General features: G+C 44.7%; 2 protein-coding genes across 4 annotated transcripts in view; both read right to left on the bottom strand.

Annotated features, from left to right (window-relative positions):
• The window catches only part of ARL14EPL (ADP ribosylation factor like GTPase 14 effector protein like), a 31,044-nt gene extending 25,047 nt beyond the window's left edge, over positions 1-5,997 (bottom strand). The window contains exon 1 of the mRNA XM_048221117.2: positions 5,742-5,997. The gene's annotated coding sequence lies outside the window, so the exon portion shown is untranslated. The remainder of the gene's footprint in view (positions 1-5,741) is intronic.
• Positions 5,998-7,244: 1,247 nt separating this feature from the next.
• LVRN (laeverin) overlaps positions 7,245-15,034 on the bottom strand; it is a 91,189-nt gene continuing 83,399 nt past the window's right edge. For 2 of the 3 annotated variants that reach the window (XM_057307296.1, XM_026507796.4), the window contains exon 20: positions 12,348-13,950. In XM_057307296.1, coding sequence (XP_057163279.1) covers positions 13,810-13,950 — 141 coding nt within the window. In that variant the 3' untranslated portion in view covers positions 12,348-13,809. Of the gene's footprint in view, positions 8,330-12,347; positions 13,951-15,034 lie in introns of those variants that run through there. The other variant, XM_057307295.1, reaches the window with a different exon arrangement.

Raw genomic sequence — 15,034 nt, 5'->3', positions numbered from 1 at the left:
TCATATGATAGTTGTCTTTCTCTGCTTGACTTATTTCACTTAGCATTTTCTCCTCCAGTGCCGTCCATGTTGTAGCAAATGTTGAGAACTTGTTCTTTCTGATAGCTGAGTAATATTCTATTGTATATATGGACCACAACTTCTTAATCCAGTCATCTGTTGAAGGGCATCTCGGCTCCTTCCACGGTTTAGCTATTGTGGACATTGCTGCTATGAACATTGGGGTGCATATGGCCCTCCTCTTCACTACGTCTGTATCTTTGGGGTAAACACCCAGTAGTGCAATGGCTGGATCATAGGGTAGCTCAATTTTTAACTTTTTAAGGGACCTCCACACTGTTTTCCAGAGTGGCTGTACCAACTTGCATTCCCACCAACAATGTAGGAGGGATCCCCTTTCTCCACATCCTCTCCAACAATTGTTGTTTCTTGCCTTGCCTATTTTTGCCATTCTAACTGGCGTAAGGTGGTATCTCAGTGTGGTTTTGATTTGAATTTCCTTGATGGCTAATGATTTTGAACATTTTTTCATGTGTCTGTTAGCCATTTGTATGTCTTCATTGGAAAAGTGTCTGTTCATATCTTCTGCCCATTTTTTGATTTGTTTATTTGTTTCTCGTGTATTGAGTTTGAGAAGTTCTTTGTAGATCTTGGATACCAGTCCTTTATCTGTAGTGTCATTTGCAAATATATTCTCCCATTCCCTGGGCTGCCTCTTAGTTTTTTTTTACTGTTTCCTTAGCTGTGCAGAAGCTTTTTATCTTGATGAAGTCCCATAAGTTCATTTTATCTTTTGTTTCTCTTGCCTTTGGGGATGTGTCATGAAAAAGGCTACTTTGGCCGATGTCATAGAGGTTGCTGCCTATGTTCTCCTCTGGAATTTTGATGGATTCCTGTCTCACATCGAGGTCTTTCATCCATTTGGAGTTTATTTTTGTGTATGGTGTGAGAGAGTGGTCAAGTTTCATTCTTTTGCATGTAGCTGTCCAATTTTCCCAGCACCGTTTATTGAAGAGACTGTCTTTTTCCCACCGGATGTTTTTTCCTGCTTTATCAAATATTAGTTGCCCAAAGAGCCGAGGGTCAATTTCTGGGTTCTCTATTCTGTTCCATTGGTCTATGTGTCTGTTTTTGTGCCAGTACCATGCTGCCTTTGTGATCACAGCTTTGTAGTACAGCTCGAAATCCGGCATTGTGATGCCCCCAGCTTTGTTTTTCCTTTTCAACAGTTCCTTGGAGATTCGGGGCCTTTTCTGGTTCCATACAAATTTAAGGACTATTTGTTCCAGTTCTTTGAAAAATGTCCTCGGTATTTTGATTGGGATAGCATTGAAAGTGTAGATTGCTCTGGGTAGCATGGACATTTTAACTATGTTAATTCTTCCGATCCATGAGCATGGAATATTTTTCCATCTTTTTATGTCTTCCTCAATGTCTTTCAAGAGTGATTTATAGTTTCTAGAATATAGGTCCTTTACGTCTCTGGTTAAGTTAATTCCAAGGTAACGTATGGTTTTTGATGCTATTGTAAATGGGATGGATTCCCTAATTTCTCTTTCTTCAGTCTCGTTATTCGTGTATAGAAATGCAACTGATTTCTGAGTATTGATTTTGTATCCTGCCACCTTACTGAATTGCTCTATAACTTCTAATAGTTTGGGAGTGGATTCTTTTGGGTTTTCCATATAGAGTATCATGTCATCTGCGAAGAGAGACATTTTGACTTCTTCTTTGCCGATTTGGATACCTTTGATCCCTTTTTGTTGTCTGATTGCTGTTGCAAGGACTTCTAGTACTATGTTGAATAATAGTGGCGAGAGTGGGCATCCTTGTCGTGTTCCTGATCTTAAGGGAAAGGCTTCCAGCTTTTCCCCATTGAGAATAATATTTGCTGTAGGCTTTTCATAGATGGCATTTATGAGATTGAGAAATGTACCCTCTATTCCTACACTCTGAAGGGTTTTAATCAGGAAAGGATGCTGTATTTTGTCAAATGCTTTTTCTGCATCAATTGAGAGGATCATATGGTTCCTGAGTCTTTTCTTGTTGATATGATGTATCACGCCGATCAATTTGTGAATGTTGAACCACGCTTGCATCCCAGGTATGAATCCCACTTGGTCATAATGGATAATCCTTTTAATGTACTGTTGGATTCTATTAGCAAGGATCTTGTTGAGGATTTTGGCATCCATATTCATTAGGGAAATTGGTCTGTAATTCTCCTTTTTGAGGGGGTCTTTGCCTGGTTCGGGGATCAAGGTAATATTGGCCTCATAGAATGAGTTTGGTAGCTTTCCTTCTGTTTCTATTTTTTGAAATAGCTTTAGGAGAATAGGTATTATTTCTTCTTTGAATGTTTGGTAGAATTCCCCAGGAAAACCGTCCGGGCCTGGAGTTTTGTTATTTGGAAAGTTGTTTATCACTGACTCAATTTCTTCATAATTAATTGGCCTGTTTAAGAAATCAATTTCTTCCAGTTTCAGTCTTGGTAGTTTATAGGCTTCCAGGAAGGCCTCCATCTCTTCCAGATTGCTCAGCTTTTTGGTATATAGCTGTTGATAATAGTTTCTAATAATCCTTCCAATTTCATTGGTGTTGGTCATGACCTCTCCTTTTTCATTCATAATTTTAATAATTTGGGTCCTTTCTTTTTTCTCTTGGATAAGTCTTGCCAGTGGTCTGTCAATTTTATTGATTCTCTCAAAGAACCAGCTTCTAGTCCTGTTGATTTGCTCTACTATACTTCTGGTTTCTAATTCATTGATTTCTGCTCTCATCTTGGTCAACTGCTTCCTTGTGCGTGGATTAGGCCTGTCCCTCTGTTGCTGTTCCAGCTTCTTGAGGTGAGAATATAAAAACTGCATTTTAGATTTTTCTATTCTTTTGAGTGAGGCTTGGATGGCTATGTATTTCCCCCTTAGGACTGCCTTTGCAGTATCCCATAGGTTTTGGACTGTTGTATTTTCATTCTCATTGGTCTCCATAAATTGCTTAAGTTGATTTTTGATTTCCTGGTTTATCGAGTCATTCCTGAGCAGGATGGTTCTTAGTCTCCAAGTGTTTGAGTTTCTTCCAAATTTTTCCTTGTGGTTGAGTTCCAATTTCAGAGGGTTGTGGTCTGAGAACATGCAGGGGATAATTTCAATCTTTTGGTATCGGTTGAGACCTGTTTTGTGTCCCAGAACATGGTCTATTCTTGAGAATGTTCCATGGGCATTAGAATAGAATGAGTATTCTTCGGTTCTGGGGTGTAGTGTTCTATATATCTATGAGGTCCAACTCGTCGAGTATGGCATTCAAAGCCTTTGATTCTTTGCTTAGTCTTTGCCAGGGTGTTCTGTCTATTTCTGAGAGTGGAGTGTTGAGGTCCCCTACTATTAATGTATTTTTATCTATATGTCTCTTTATTCTGGTTAAGAGTTGGCTTGTGTATCTTGCTGCTCCCCTGTTGGGGGCATATATATTTATAATTGTCATATCCACTTGTTGAATACTTACCTTAAGAATAATATAGTGTCCTTCTGCGTCTCTAACTATAGTCTCTAATTTAAAATCCAATCTATCTGATATGAGAATTGCTACCCCAGCTTTCTTTTGAGGTCCATTTGCGTGAAAGATGGTACTCCATCCCCTTACTCTCAGTCTGAATGCATCTTTGGGTTCGAAATGAGTCTCTTGTAGATAGCAAATGGATGGGTCATTTCTTTTTATCCAATCTGCAACCCTGTGGCGTTTTATGGGAGCGTTTAAACCATTTACATTGACACTAAGAACTGAGAGAGAGAATTTTAATGATGCCATGTTGCCAGTAAAGTCTTTGTTTGTATCGGTTGTGACTTTCTGTTCTGTATCACTCTTGGGGCCTTTTTACCTTTATAGAACCCCCTTTAATATCTCCTGTAGGGCTGGTTTCGTGGTTACGAAATTGGTTAATGACTGGCGATTCTGGAATGTCTTTATTTCTCCATCAATTCTGAATGACAGCCTTGCTGGATAAAGGATCCTTGGCTGCATGTTTTTCTCTGAAAGAGCTTTAAAAATGCCCCCCCCCCAACCCTTTCTCTTATTCCAGGTGTGTGTAGACAGGTCTGACGTAATTCTGATGCCTTTGCCTTGGTACGTGAGAAATTTCTTTGCCCTGGCCGCTTTCAATACTGTATCCTTGGATCTAATATTTGCGAATTGCACTATGACGTGATGTGGTGTAGTTTTGTTGTGGTTGAGCTTGAGAGGGGTCCTCTCTGCCTCTTGGACACGAATGTTTGTTTCCCTCGCTAGATTAGGGACGTTTTCAGCTACAATTTGTTCAAATATCTCTTCTAGACCTCCGTTTTTCTCCATCCCCTCGGGGATGCCGATGATTCTGACATTGGATCGTTTCATTGAGTCAGTAATCTCCCGTAACCTATATTCATGGGCGTGGATTTTTTTAAGAGCAGCTTCTATTTTCGTTTTTTCCTCTATTAACCCATCCTCCAATTCACTAACCCGTTCCTCTGCTTCAGTGACCCTGGCCGTCAGAGCCTCTAGTTTTGCCTGCATTTGGCTCATAGAATTTTTAATTTCTGTCAGATTCGCTCTCATTTCTGTCCTTAGGGATTCTATATTCTCAGTAACCTTCGTTAATAGTTTTTTCAATTCTACTCATCATTTTGACCATCGTTACTCTGAATTCCATTTCTGATACTTTGGTTACATCCATATCCATTATTTCTGTGGCAGAGGCCACAGACTCACTGTCTTTTCTTTGCTGGGGGGGGCTTCTCCTTCTTATCATTCTGATGAGAGGTTGCGGGGTTGTCCAGAGCCCAAATTATTGACTGGGTCCCAGGCCGTGCCCCTTGTTTTATAGGGATCTTAGGGATGTGGGCTTCTTCTTTAAAGATTTTATTTATTTATTTATGTGGCAGCCAACCAGCGAGAGAGGGAACAGAAGCAGGGGAGTGGGAGAGGAAGAATCAGGCTCCCAGCGGAGGAGCCCGATGAGGGACTCCTTTCCGGAACGCTGGGATCATGCCCTAAGCTGAAGATAGGCACTCAATGACTGCGCCACCCAGGCGCCCCGGTTGTGGGCTTCTTGATTTTTCAGCCCGCCTTCTGTGTTCTGGGGGAGGGGCCTGCCGCGCCAATACTCAGGCAACCCTGTTTGGGTAGAGTCTCGGCATCCCCTGCGAGGGGGGATGGGGATGGGCACTCTCTGAGCCGGTATTTCCAGGCTTTTGTTCTCTGGCGGCTTTCCCTGGCGGTTTGCTGTGCCTCTTCTGAGGGTCAGAGCAGCAGAGGCTGCATTGTCACAGAACAGAGGGATTGCGGCCCGTTCTCCACTGATGTTCTGGCCACTTTAACTCTGTTTCTGTTGGTGCTGCTCAACCCTCAGCGTCCCGGGATGTGCGCCCCACACCCGGCGTCCCAGCCCTCACTTCCAGGGCCGGCGCGTCTCTGTCCTTTGTGTTTCTAACGCCGCCAGCCGCCAGCCGCCCCGCGCGCGCTCCCGGATCTCCCGGTCTCAGTCTGGATCCAGTGAGCGCACCGGGATTCCGGGGTTCCGCGAGATGCCTGGTGGCGCGCGCACCCGGCTCACGGTCTCAGTCTGCTGTTTCGCGGGTGCCGACCACAAGCCCCGCCCGCTCCCCCGTGCAGGTGGCTACCGCTTCCCGGCGCCCGAACACGGCAGCTCCCTCCCCCTTCCGTTTATCTTCCGATATCTGTGCGCGGTTTCACGGCTCCCCGCTTCGTACCTCAATACTCAGCGCTGGAGATGTTCATTTGTAGAGATCCAGATGCGTCTTCCTGCGTCTCAGGCTGGTTCCGTGGTTGTTTAGGCTGGTCTGGCACCTATCCAGCTCGACTCGGGGGACCGGCTGAAAAAGGTGTCGCCTACTCCTCCGCCATCTTAACTCCTCCTGCAAGAGTCGCATGCTCTTCTGACTGAGCCAGCCCAGCGCCTCTATAATCTATAATTTCTAAATGCCATCATAAGCCAAAGCAAATAATGACTTGACAGCATGAAGCTAGTTATTTTAGAATTTGAACCATTCTCTAAAAATCTGTTAATAGTGTTTGCAAAGTAGATGCAACAACTTATTTAAATGCATTTGCCTTAAGCTTCTTTTCCATACAAGTCCACATTTAACTTCCTTACATAAATCATTCTTTGGAAGTGGGGTTTTTTTGGTTTTGAATGGTCATGCCTGCATGAAGTTTTGCTGTTTTTTCCAAGAGCTGCTTACCTGACACCCTATTATAGTTCTGGTCCACAGTAGGTATGTGCGGATTAAAAGCTTTTAGATGAGGCTTGTTGGCATATAATAGTATCTTAACTGTGTCCTAAATTAAAAGGTAAAAGAAAATCCCAAAGTAAATGCGAGTTGGCAGTAAAAGAGTGGGTTTTAAGTTCTGGCTTCTGCCTCTGCTAGTGCTGTGGCCTTAAGCCTTCCTTACCACCCCCACCCCCGCCTCCGTGTGTTAAAATCGGAACAATTCCACCCACCTGAGTTGGGTATTACGCCACCATCTGTTAGTTCCAGACTCACCTTGTTTTCCGCGGTGCGATGTCAGGATCTGACTCTGCGAACCACACCTGGACTTCGCCAGCTCTGCCAGCAGGGGGCGCAGAGGGTCACGGGAAGACTGCAGTGGGGACCAGTGGTCCTCTGCTTCCTGCACTACCAGCATGGCCCCAGCAATAACTCTTCCTCCTGATGGTGGCTGTTGGATTCCAGTTCTCGGGACATTTCCTCTGGTCTCCTAGACCCAGCCTGGTGTGTCCCCTGAAAAGACCAGCAGACACTGGCCGGGGCCCCCTCCTCCAGGTCTGGGTCTCCCTTCTGCCGGCTCTTTCTCTGAGCAGCACCTGCCTCTTCCCTTCGTTGTCCCCGCCCCGGGAGTGGTAGCTCTTTCCTGCAGTTATTTTTTTTCTTGGTCTTTTCTTACTGTTAACTTTCACCTTTTCAGTTCCTTATACGCCAATTTTAAAAACAGTAAATTCTCTCGGTCGAAAAAAAAGCAGAGCCCGGTTTCTGTTCTCCTGCTGGAACCCTGACTGTTGGCACCAGACTCCCAGGAAACAGACTCTCAAGGTGGGATTCTGATCATGCCCGTGGCCTTGGACATGGCGCCGACACCGCCATTAATCAGATTAATTACAATGAGGTCCCCTACTGAAGGAAGCAAGTGCCTTCAGGGACCCAGTGGCTGCTGTGTTAGGCCACTGTCACTGCAAGGACGTGGGGTGGCTGGCTCCTTCTGTGTACACTGGATGCTTATGGGAAGAAAATGACCAGCTCCAGTCTTAGATAACCGGAGAACTGCAAAGGCATTTCTAGAAGAAGCACTTAATTCTCGTAGCTGCTCTATGGGACGCAGCATTTCAGCCCAAGTTGAATTCACAGCCTTCCAAGTCCAGACTGAAAGAGTCTGGCCATTGATTGAGGAGGACTGAGACCCTGAGATTTGCAATGAGGACACTTGGATGGACTCTAAGGAAACAGATAATTATACTCCTGGCCCCAAATTCTGCATTCCGGTAACTGCAACCTTTGTCCTTTATTCCCCAGCCCTACAGGGAGAGCTGATTTCGGTGCTCTAACTTGGGGTTCCTTTGCTTTTTGACTTCTCTTAATCCCTAACATGAAAATCGCTTCTATCGGACACACTGCCTCACAGGGTATTTTGAGGGTAAGAGGAAGCACACAGCTCAGTAAATGGCTCGTGGAGGGCCCTCGCTGGGCAGGTGTTTCCCTGCTGACCACAACTTTCTCTACTGCATCACTCCACTTCCGGTGGGAGGGTCAAACTTCTACACTTATTTATAAAAGGAGTGTATTTTCTGTAAAGTCTGGCGCGGGGGCAGGGAGAGATGAGGGAGACCATCAACCTTATAGAAGAAATAAGTACTCTCGTCTTGCTCATAAATACTGAAGTCACATTAGGAAGGCTCAGAAACACCTTCTGAAAGAAACCATTCCTATTCTCTGCTCTGGGGCATTCTTAGGACAATCTCCTAAGGGAGGCTTCAGACCCTTAGCATTACTAAGGATTGTCTGGCTTCACAGGAACCAATGAAACTCTCAGGCTGTGTTGATCCCAAGTAAGAGATGTTAAGGTGGAGGGGCCGCTCTAAATCATAGGACGATCACTACTGTGAGGGCAGAAAAGAAGAAACTCATGCAAACACCAAGCTTAGTAAGTACCCCTTCCCTTTTCTGATCTGTCCAGGGTCCAGGACGCAGCAAGTCATCACAATAGAACACTTTGAGCAGCTTGGCATTGTTCGTAGGAGAAAGTAAAGAGAGAAGTCATCTCTGCCTTGTCTGTGTGGCTATTTCTTTACCAGGGGGAAAAGAAAAGAAAATTAACATGCAGTTTAGTCTAGGTCAGGCAGGTGTTCGCACACATACTAGTTATGCACGCTCCCCTACATACACTGGGTTCCATAAACACACCTACACAAATAGCCTTTTTTCACAAAGTAACCTTTTAGCAAACAAAGTTATAACATACTTTTAAGGATACAGTTTGGATAGGAAAAGTTTTTTTTTTTTTTTTAAGTAGGCTCCACACTAAGCATGGAGCTCAACATGGGGCTCGAACTCATGACCCTGAGCTCAAGATCTGAGTTGAGATCAAGGGTCAGGTGCTTAACTGACCTGAGCCACCCAGGCGCGCCAGGAAAAGTTTCTATTAAAAAAGGAAGTCTGTAATTTATTATTTGGAACGTTCTGATCCAAAGATATGAATTTTTAAAATAGAGCAGGGGTCTCCATTTTTCCTTCCGTGCCTCTAAATCCCATTTGGAATTCTGAAGTCGTCTTACAGCACCCAAGTCGAACTAGATTTTATTCATCTGGTTCAATTTTCTCCAATGAAAATAAAGTAACAGAAGAAACTGGTGTATGCACCTCGCAGAGAGTTTTTATTAAATCAAGATAGTCATACTTAAGCATACATAGCTCTGTAGCAGGCATTGTATGCTATACGACTTCTAGACTTAAGTACCATTTATCACTAGTTGTGTGAAATGGTAACATATAACTTAAGTATTACTGTAGCGTAGATTAAGTCAAGTTGTTGCCATAGTGGCTTCAAGGTCGCCCTCATCCATGTACGTAAAGGGGCATTTCCAAAAGACTTAGTTCAGTCTTAAGTTTTACAACTTCGCAAGCATAAATGCTACACACTTGCATACAAGTTTCAAATAAACTGTATTTGAAAATTTAATATTTACATTTATTTTAGATTTATATAGCTTTGTTAACTTTGAGTAACATTGTTTTTTATATTTTAAGTGTTTAGTCCCTCTGGATTTTTTTTATTCATTTGAGAGAGAGAATGTGCATGCCCAAGCAGTGGGGAGGGGAGCGAAGGGAGGGGGGAGGGGCCAAGGGAGGGGGAGAAGCAGACTCCCCACTGAGCAGGGAGCCAGATGCGGGGCGGGATCCCAGGACCCTGGGATCATGACCTGGGCCGAAGGCAGACGCTTAACCGACTGAGCCAGCCAGGTACCCCAGTCCCTCTGGTTTAAGATGGAAAATATTGGCTGAAACAAGACATTAAATCTTTTGGGACAACTTATGTTTTCAGTTCGTGCTTATTAAAATGTTTAACAGATAAACTTTAAGACTCTGACTGGCTGTTACCAAGTTTAAATGAGAAAATTGTTTGCAAGAAAAATATATTGCCATTTTGATTAAAAAATAATTCTTGTATTTATTTTTAAATTGAGTTTATTTAATCACACATTTGTAGAAAAGTTGAAATTACAAGAAAAATATATTTTTTCCTGGATCCTTAAGAGTAAGTTGTCCCTTGATGCCCCATTCACCCCTTGATGTGTATTAATTTTCCCACTTGGACTGGTGTGTATTGTTTAGGTAGAAAATATCCCTGGTTGTAGGTCAGGGTTGTTTTCTACCTAAATATAACACAGCTGTCCAAGAGGGAAAATCACCATTGATACATTTCCAGTCTCTAACCCTCAGACTCCATTCAAATGTTTCCAGTTGTCCCAGTGATGTTCTTCATAGCAAAGGGATCCAGTTCAGAATTACATGTTACACTTTGTTGTCCTGTATCTTTAACTTCCTTCAGTCTAAAATGATGCTGCATCTTTCCTTTACTTTCATGACCTTTTGAAGACTATTTTGTGGCCTGTCCCTTAGTTTGGGTTTGTCTGCTCTTTCCTCATGATTCGATTCATGTGATGTAGATTTGTCAAGGATCGGGATTTGATATGTCCCCACCATTCCTTGAGCACCTCCTTGTCTTTTGGTACAAAAAGATGTTCCATCTCAAATTGTCCTTTTCCCATCAAAGCCCTGAGAGCAGCCATTTCTCCGAGGAGCCCTGGTTGGTACAGCACTGGCTGTATGCATGCTGTTGGTAGGATGCCGCTGCTCCCAGACCCCCTCAGTTGAGAAGGTAGGGTCGATGTTGCCATGTTATCTATATCCAAACCTGTATCTATATATGTGTATCTCTTCACATATAGAGAAAGAGTAACATGTGTCTACACACATTACTTCTCTATGTATGACTCTAGCCCTGTATTGAGAACTGAGGACTGTTCACATTGGCACCTCCAATTCCAATCCAATGACCAAAGGTTCATTCCAGATCTCCTCTTCTGCATGTTTGCTATGCTCGTCTCCAACAGTGAGAAGCCTGGGTCTTATTATCATTTGTGAGTTTTTGTATTTGACTCATTCGCCTGGGGTAACCAAGCTCTCATTGCTGCTTGGCCCCACCCCACGTGATGTCCTCCTCACCATCCTCAGGCTCTCACACCTCCTGCTGGGTCATTGCCCTGGCCCGGGAAGTCCTCTTCACCGCACTAGGACTTGGGCTCCCCGTTTTCACCTTGTTTGGGCTCTGACTCTCTATGTCATAAGCCCCCTCCCTGCACTGTGTAGTTATCCTTACTCACTTCTTTGGGCTCTGCCATCCTGCACTAAGATGTTCCCCCACGGCGTAGACTCCCCCTTTGCCCACCCAAGCTCTTCTACCCATTCCAGGTCATGGGGCTCCACAGCTCCCCCTTGGCTCTCCTAGGTGTAGAGGTCTGCCTTGCTCTCCCCTTAAGCACCAACCTGCTTAGGAAAGGAGGAGAAGAGGAAAAGCCCAAGTAATTCCTCGATACGTGTGTTGTAAAAAATATCCTTGCTGAATGTCGTCGTATTTCAGAGAAGAGCGGGCTGGAGGCAATATTTACGAGGTCTCGAATGCTGATTCCCGATTCTCTGTGTGGGGGAGGCAGTTTTTACTCCCAGTCCCACGTAAGGCTTTGCTGCGGACATATTAATCCTGCTAGAGTTTGGATGGAAGCAAGATAGCATTTGTTGGAGCAAAGAGGAAAAGAAATCAAGATCTCCCTTATCGCATCTCATTTTCCTTCTTCCCTCATTGTCCACAAAAAATTGCTGTGCAGCTCGACCCCAGAGCTCTAAATTGCAGACGACCTCGAGTCTTCCAGACCAAGGCATTTGTTCTCTCACTTAGAGTCAACGATGGGAAGTCACTGAATGGGTTTGAGCTGAAGACTGTGAGGAAAGCTTTACATTTCTAATTACGGAATAGAAAAAGTCACGACCACGGTGTCCATCTTGTTAACTTTTTTCTAGGGCGAACAGTATAAAGCAGACTTGGGTACACTGGATGGGTCAGAGAAATTGTTTTATAGTTGGGGTGCTAACAGACAGGCTGGCTTATCGGTTAATAAAGTATTTACACTGTTTACACAAATCTGCCTCAGTTTTGCTCCCTTATTGCAATCACTGTAATCAATCAATAATTACTGCATTTTATACTAAGTATAAGTACAATATAATAAAATGTCATGCCAATTGGAACAACTGGCTTCCTCTTGTAAGAAAAAATGTACATTATTCAAAGTTCTTTTTCCTATTTAGAGGAAGGACTATTAACCAAAAATCTGGGCATTTGATAAACACTTTCAGTGCTGTTTAATTACCACAGAAGCTAAGATGTAACTGGATTTTGATTTTCAACAGATGAACTGGAGCGCCACACCTAGCTGCTCCTCTTGTGGGAGGAGACACTGTTGGTGTCACCCGCACCTGGTGACCAGGGTCAGAACCTCTGAAGGCACAGCGGGGTGGCAAGAACGAGGAAGGGGACGCAGACAGCCAGGCAGGAGGCAGGCAGAGGTGACTGAAAGGGAGAAGGGAGCCCAAGGGAGACAAGGAGGGAGAGGAAGAAGAGAAAGAGAAAGACAAGAGAGAAGACATGTGGCACGGTTACCCTAAGTTGAGGCTGTGATCAAAGGAATGATAGAAAATAGAGAACGAATGTTCTAGAAAAACTGAAAGATACCTCGCACACAACAATTTGAACACATGGTAATATTTTATTGCTTAAGGTGTACATTTCCAAATTTAAAGAAAAAACTCTCTGACCTAGGACCCATGGTCAAAGTCTGAGGAGGCGGTGCTTTGGCTGGTTTTCGGGGCCACGTCCCATGGCCTCCCGCTCACTCAGCGAGTGCCTTCTTGGGAAGCGAATACAAAAGCCAACTCTGGTTTTGCGTTTTCATTTGTGGCTGCATCGACTTATACAAGGGGGGGGGGGGAGCCCTAGAGCCTTGAGCTCTAGGGCCTTGAGCTCATACAACATATTTAACGGCTTCCTTACTCTTTACATCCCTTTGAGGTAGATCGGAGATCTGCAGTTTTACCCCCATTCTACAAAACCAAAATCAAAATGAAAACACAGGATGAAATCAAACACACACCAAGTCTAGAGCGGGCTGCTTTGCCTCGGCCGTCCTGATTTAATCCGGGGAAACAGAGCTAAGCCAATTCCCTACGTTGTAACTAATGAACACGTTTAAAGTAGTCCCCACTACAAGCAGGTTCAATTTGGCCACATGAAACCACATTTCCGACTTCGTCCCCTGAGTGCGGAGCTATAAAGAGTCTGCTCTGGTTAGCCTTTTCCTTCTCTTTCTATTTGACCACTTCCCTTTGTGCTGAAGATAAGTCCCTCACGGCTACTGTCTGTCGCCATCCTTATTTTTGCTCATAAACTTGGGCTGAGCGAGTGTCCAGGCCACAGGGGGGGATGCAGTCTCCAGCTTCAGGAAGGTTCCTTCCTGTCCTTCCAGCCTCCACAATCAGAAGGGCACTTCACGGATCCTGTGATCCTGGCTCTTTTTGTGGCACCGTAAACTCGAGTGGCCTGTAACGTGTGGCACGATGTGACAGGCCCCTGTGGGAAGAGAGAAACGGGCAGAAGGCACTTTCCTGGCCCTTAAATCACTTCATGTGGCTCCTAGAATTATCTGTTCCTTCTTTTTAAAACATTGTTTCCTCGGCTTCTCTATGTCCTAGTGAGTATTCTTTCTCTCTGGTTTCTTTCTTTACACTGTTGTGTTATTTGCTCATGACGCTTTTAAATGTCGAACTACACAAACCCTAGAGTATTGCAAGTCTGCTGTTTTCCCTCAGAAAAGAAAATGTGCTCACTTGGCCAATGATCTAATATTCCGCTGGCTTTCACAACAGAATAAGCAAGGCTTTCAAAGGTAAATTTGTTTTTACAAGGCACTCAGAGTAAATTCTGTGGCTTCGCAGCCCCACACGGAGTAAAATCTTCCCCTGGGTTGGCAACGTCCTTGGGAATCACAGAGCCTCAGGGCCCAACGCGACAGCCAGGGAAGAACAGGAAGGACTCTGAGGAGCAAACGTGACTGACATTCCAATAACAAAACATGTGGCCTTCCAGGCTCACGAAGCCCTGGGAGACACAAGCGTGAGCGAAATCCATTCTCGCAGACCGCAGGGGCGCCGGTTATGTGTTCCTCCGTAGCCATGCCGTCATCCTGGCATCGCGCGTTCTGTTCTCCAGATTTTTGTTCTTTATTGTCTGTAGTTTGGCGTGAACCGTGAGCCTCTGGTGCTCTTCCAACATGTTGCCGAAGAACTGCTGCAGCTGCAAAGCACCAAGGGACGGTGGGTCAGTGCAAACTCACGTCTCCTTGACGCAGAAGAAGGCAACGTTCATGCGGAGGAGCAAGAGGATTTTGCAAATGGCGCGCGCGTGGGGGCCGGGGTGGGTAGGAAGGTATGCTCCCGGACTGGGGGTTCCTGGGGAGACCCTGCCTGAGAACAGGTGAGGAAGACCACGCCTACACGGAAGAGTCAGGGGTAGACCAGATGCCCCGGGAAGTGGACGCTTCATCTATTTGATTCCCCGCGCTATGCCCCAGAGCACAGAGCAGGTGCTCGGTAATGACCCACGGAAGGCCTACTGGATAGTGTACCAGACGTGTGGACAGAGACACGGTGAGATCTTCTCTTACTTCGAAAGAAACGCTGCAACGCCCAAAGCTCAAAACTGGCGCCTAAAGTCTGTGCCTTTACAAGTGTTCGCCTTTATTTAAGACTATTTAGATAGTGGGTTTGTCCACTGGCTAGATTCCCTCCCTGAGTCAGCTCCCGCAGTTAGTTATGGGAACATCTGCCACAACATCATGTGTCAGCCAGACTCCGGTGAACTAGTAAGTCATATTCCAAAAAGTCTATTTCTGTGTCACTGGATTAGAACTTATTCTTTTTTTTCTTCCAGATTTTTATTTCAATTCCAGTTAGTTAACACATAGTGTAATACCGGTTTTGGGAGTAGAATTGAGTGATTCACCACTTCATTCAAAACCCGGTGTGCATCACAAGTGTGCTCCTTCATGCCCATCCCCCATCTAGCCCAGCCCCCCACCCACGGACCTCCCTCCATCAACCCTGTTTGTTCTCTATTGTTAAGAATCTCTTATGATTTACTTCCCTCTCTTTTTTTCCCCTTGCCATATGTTCATCTGTTTTCTTTCTTAAATTCCACATATGAGTGAAATCATATGGTATTAGTCTTTCTCTGACTGACTTGTTTCGCTTAGCATATACCCTCTAGCTCCAACCATACTATTGCAAATGGCAAGATTTCGTTCTTTTTGATGCCTGAGTTATATTCCATCATGTATCTACAGAGACCACATCTTCTTTATCCATTCATCAATTGATGG

Source organism: Ursus arctos, unplaced genomic scaffold (genome assembly GCF_023065955.2).
Source record: "Ursus arctos isolate Adak ecotype North America unplaced genomic scaffold, UrsArc2.0 scaffold_5, whole genome shotgun sequence".
NCBI classification, from domain to species: domain Eukaryota; kingdom Metazoa; phylum Chordata; class Mammalia; order Carnivora; family Ursidae; genus Ursus; species Ursus arctos.
Note: the sequence above shows the minus strand (reverse complement) of the source record. Positions and strands in the feature narration are given on the sequence as shown.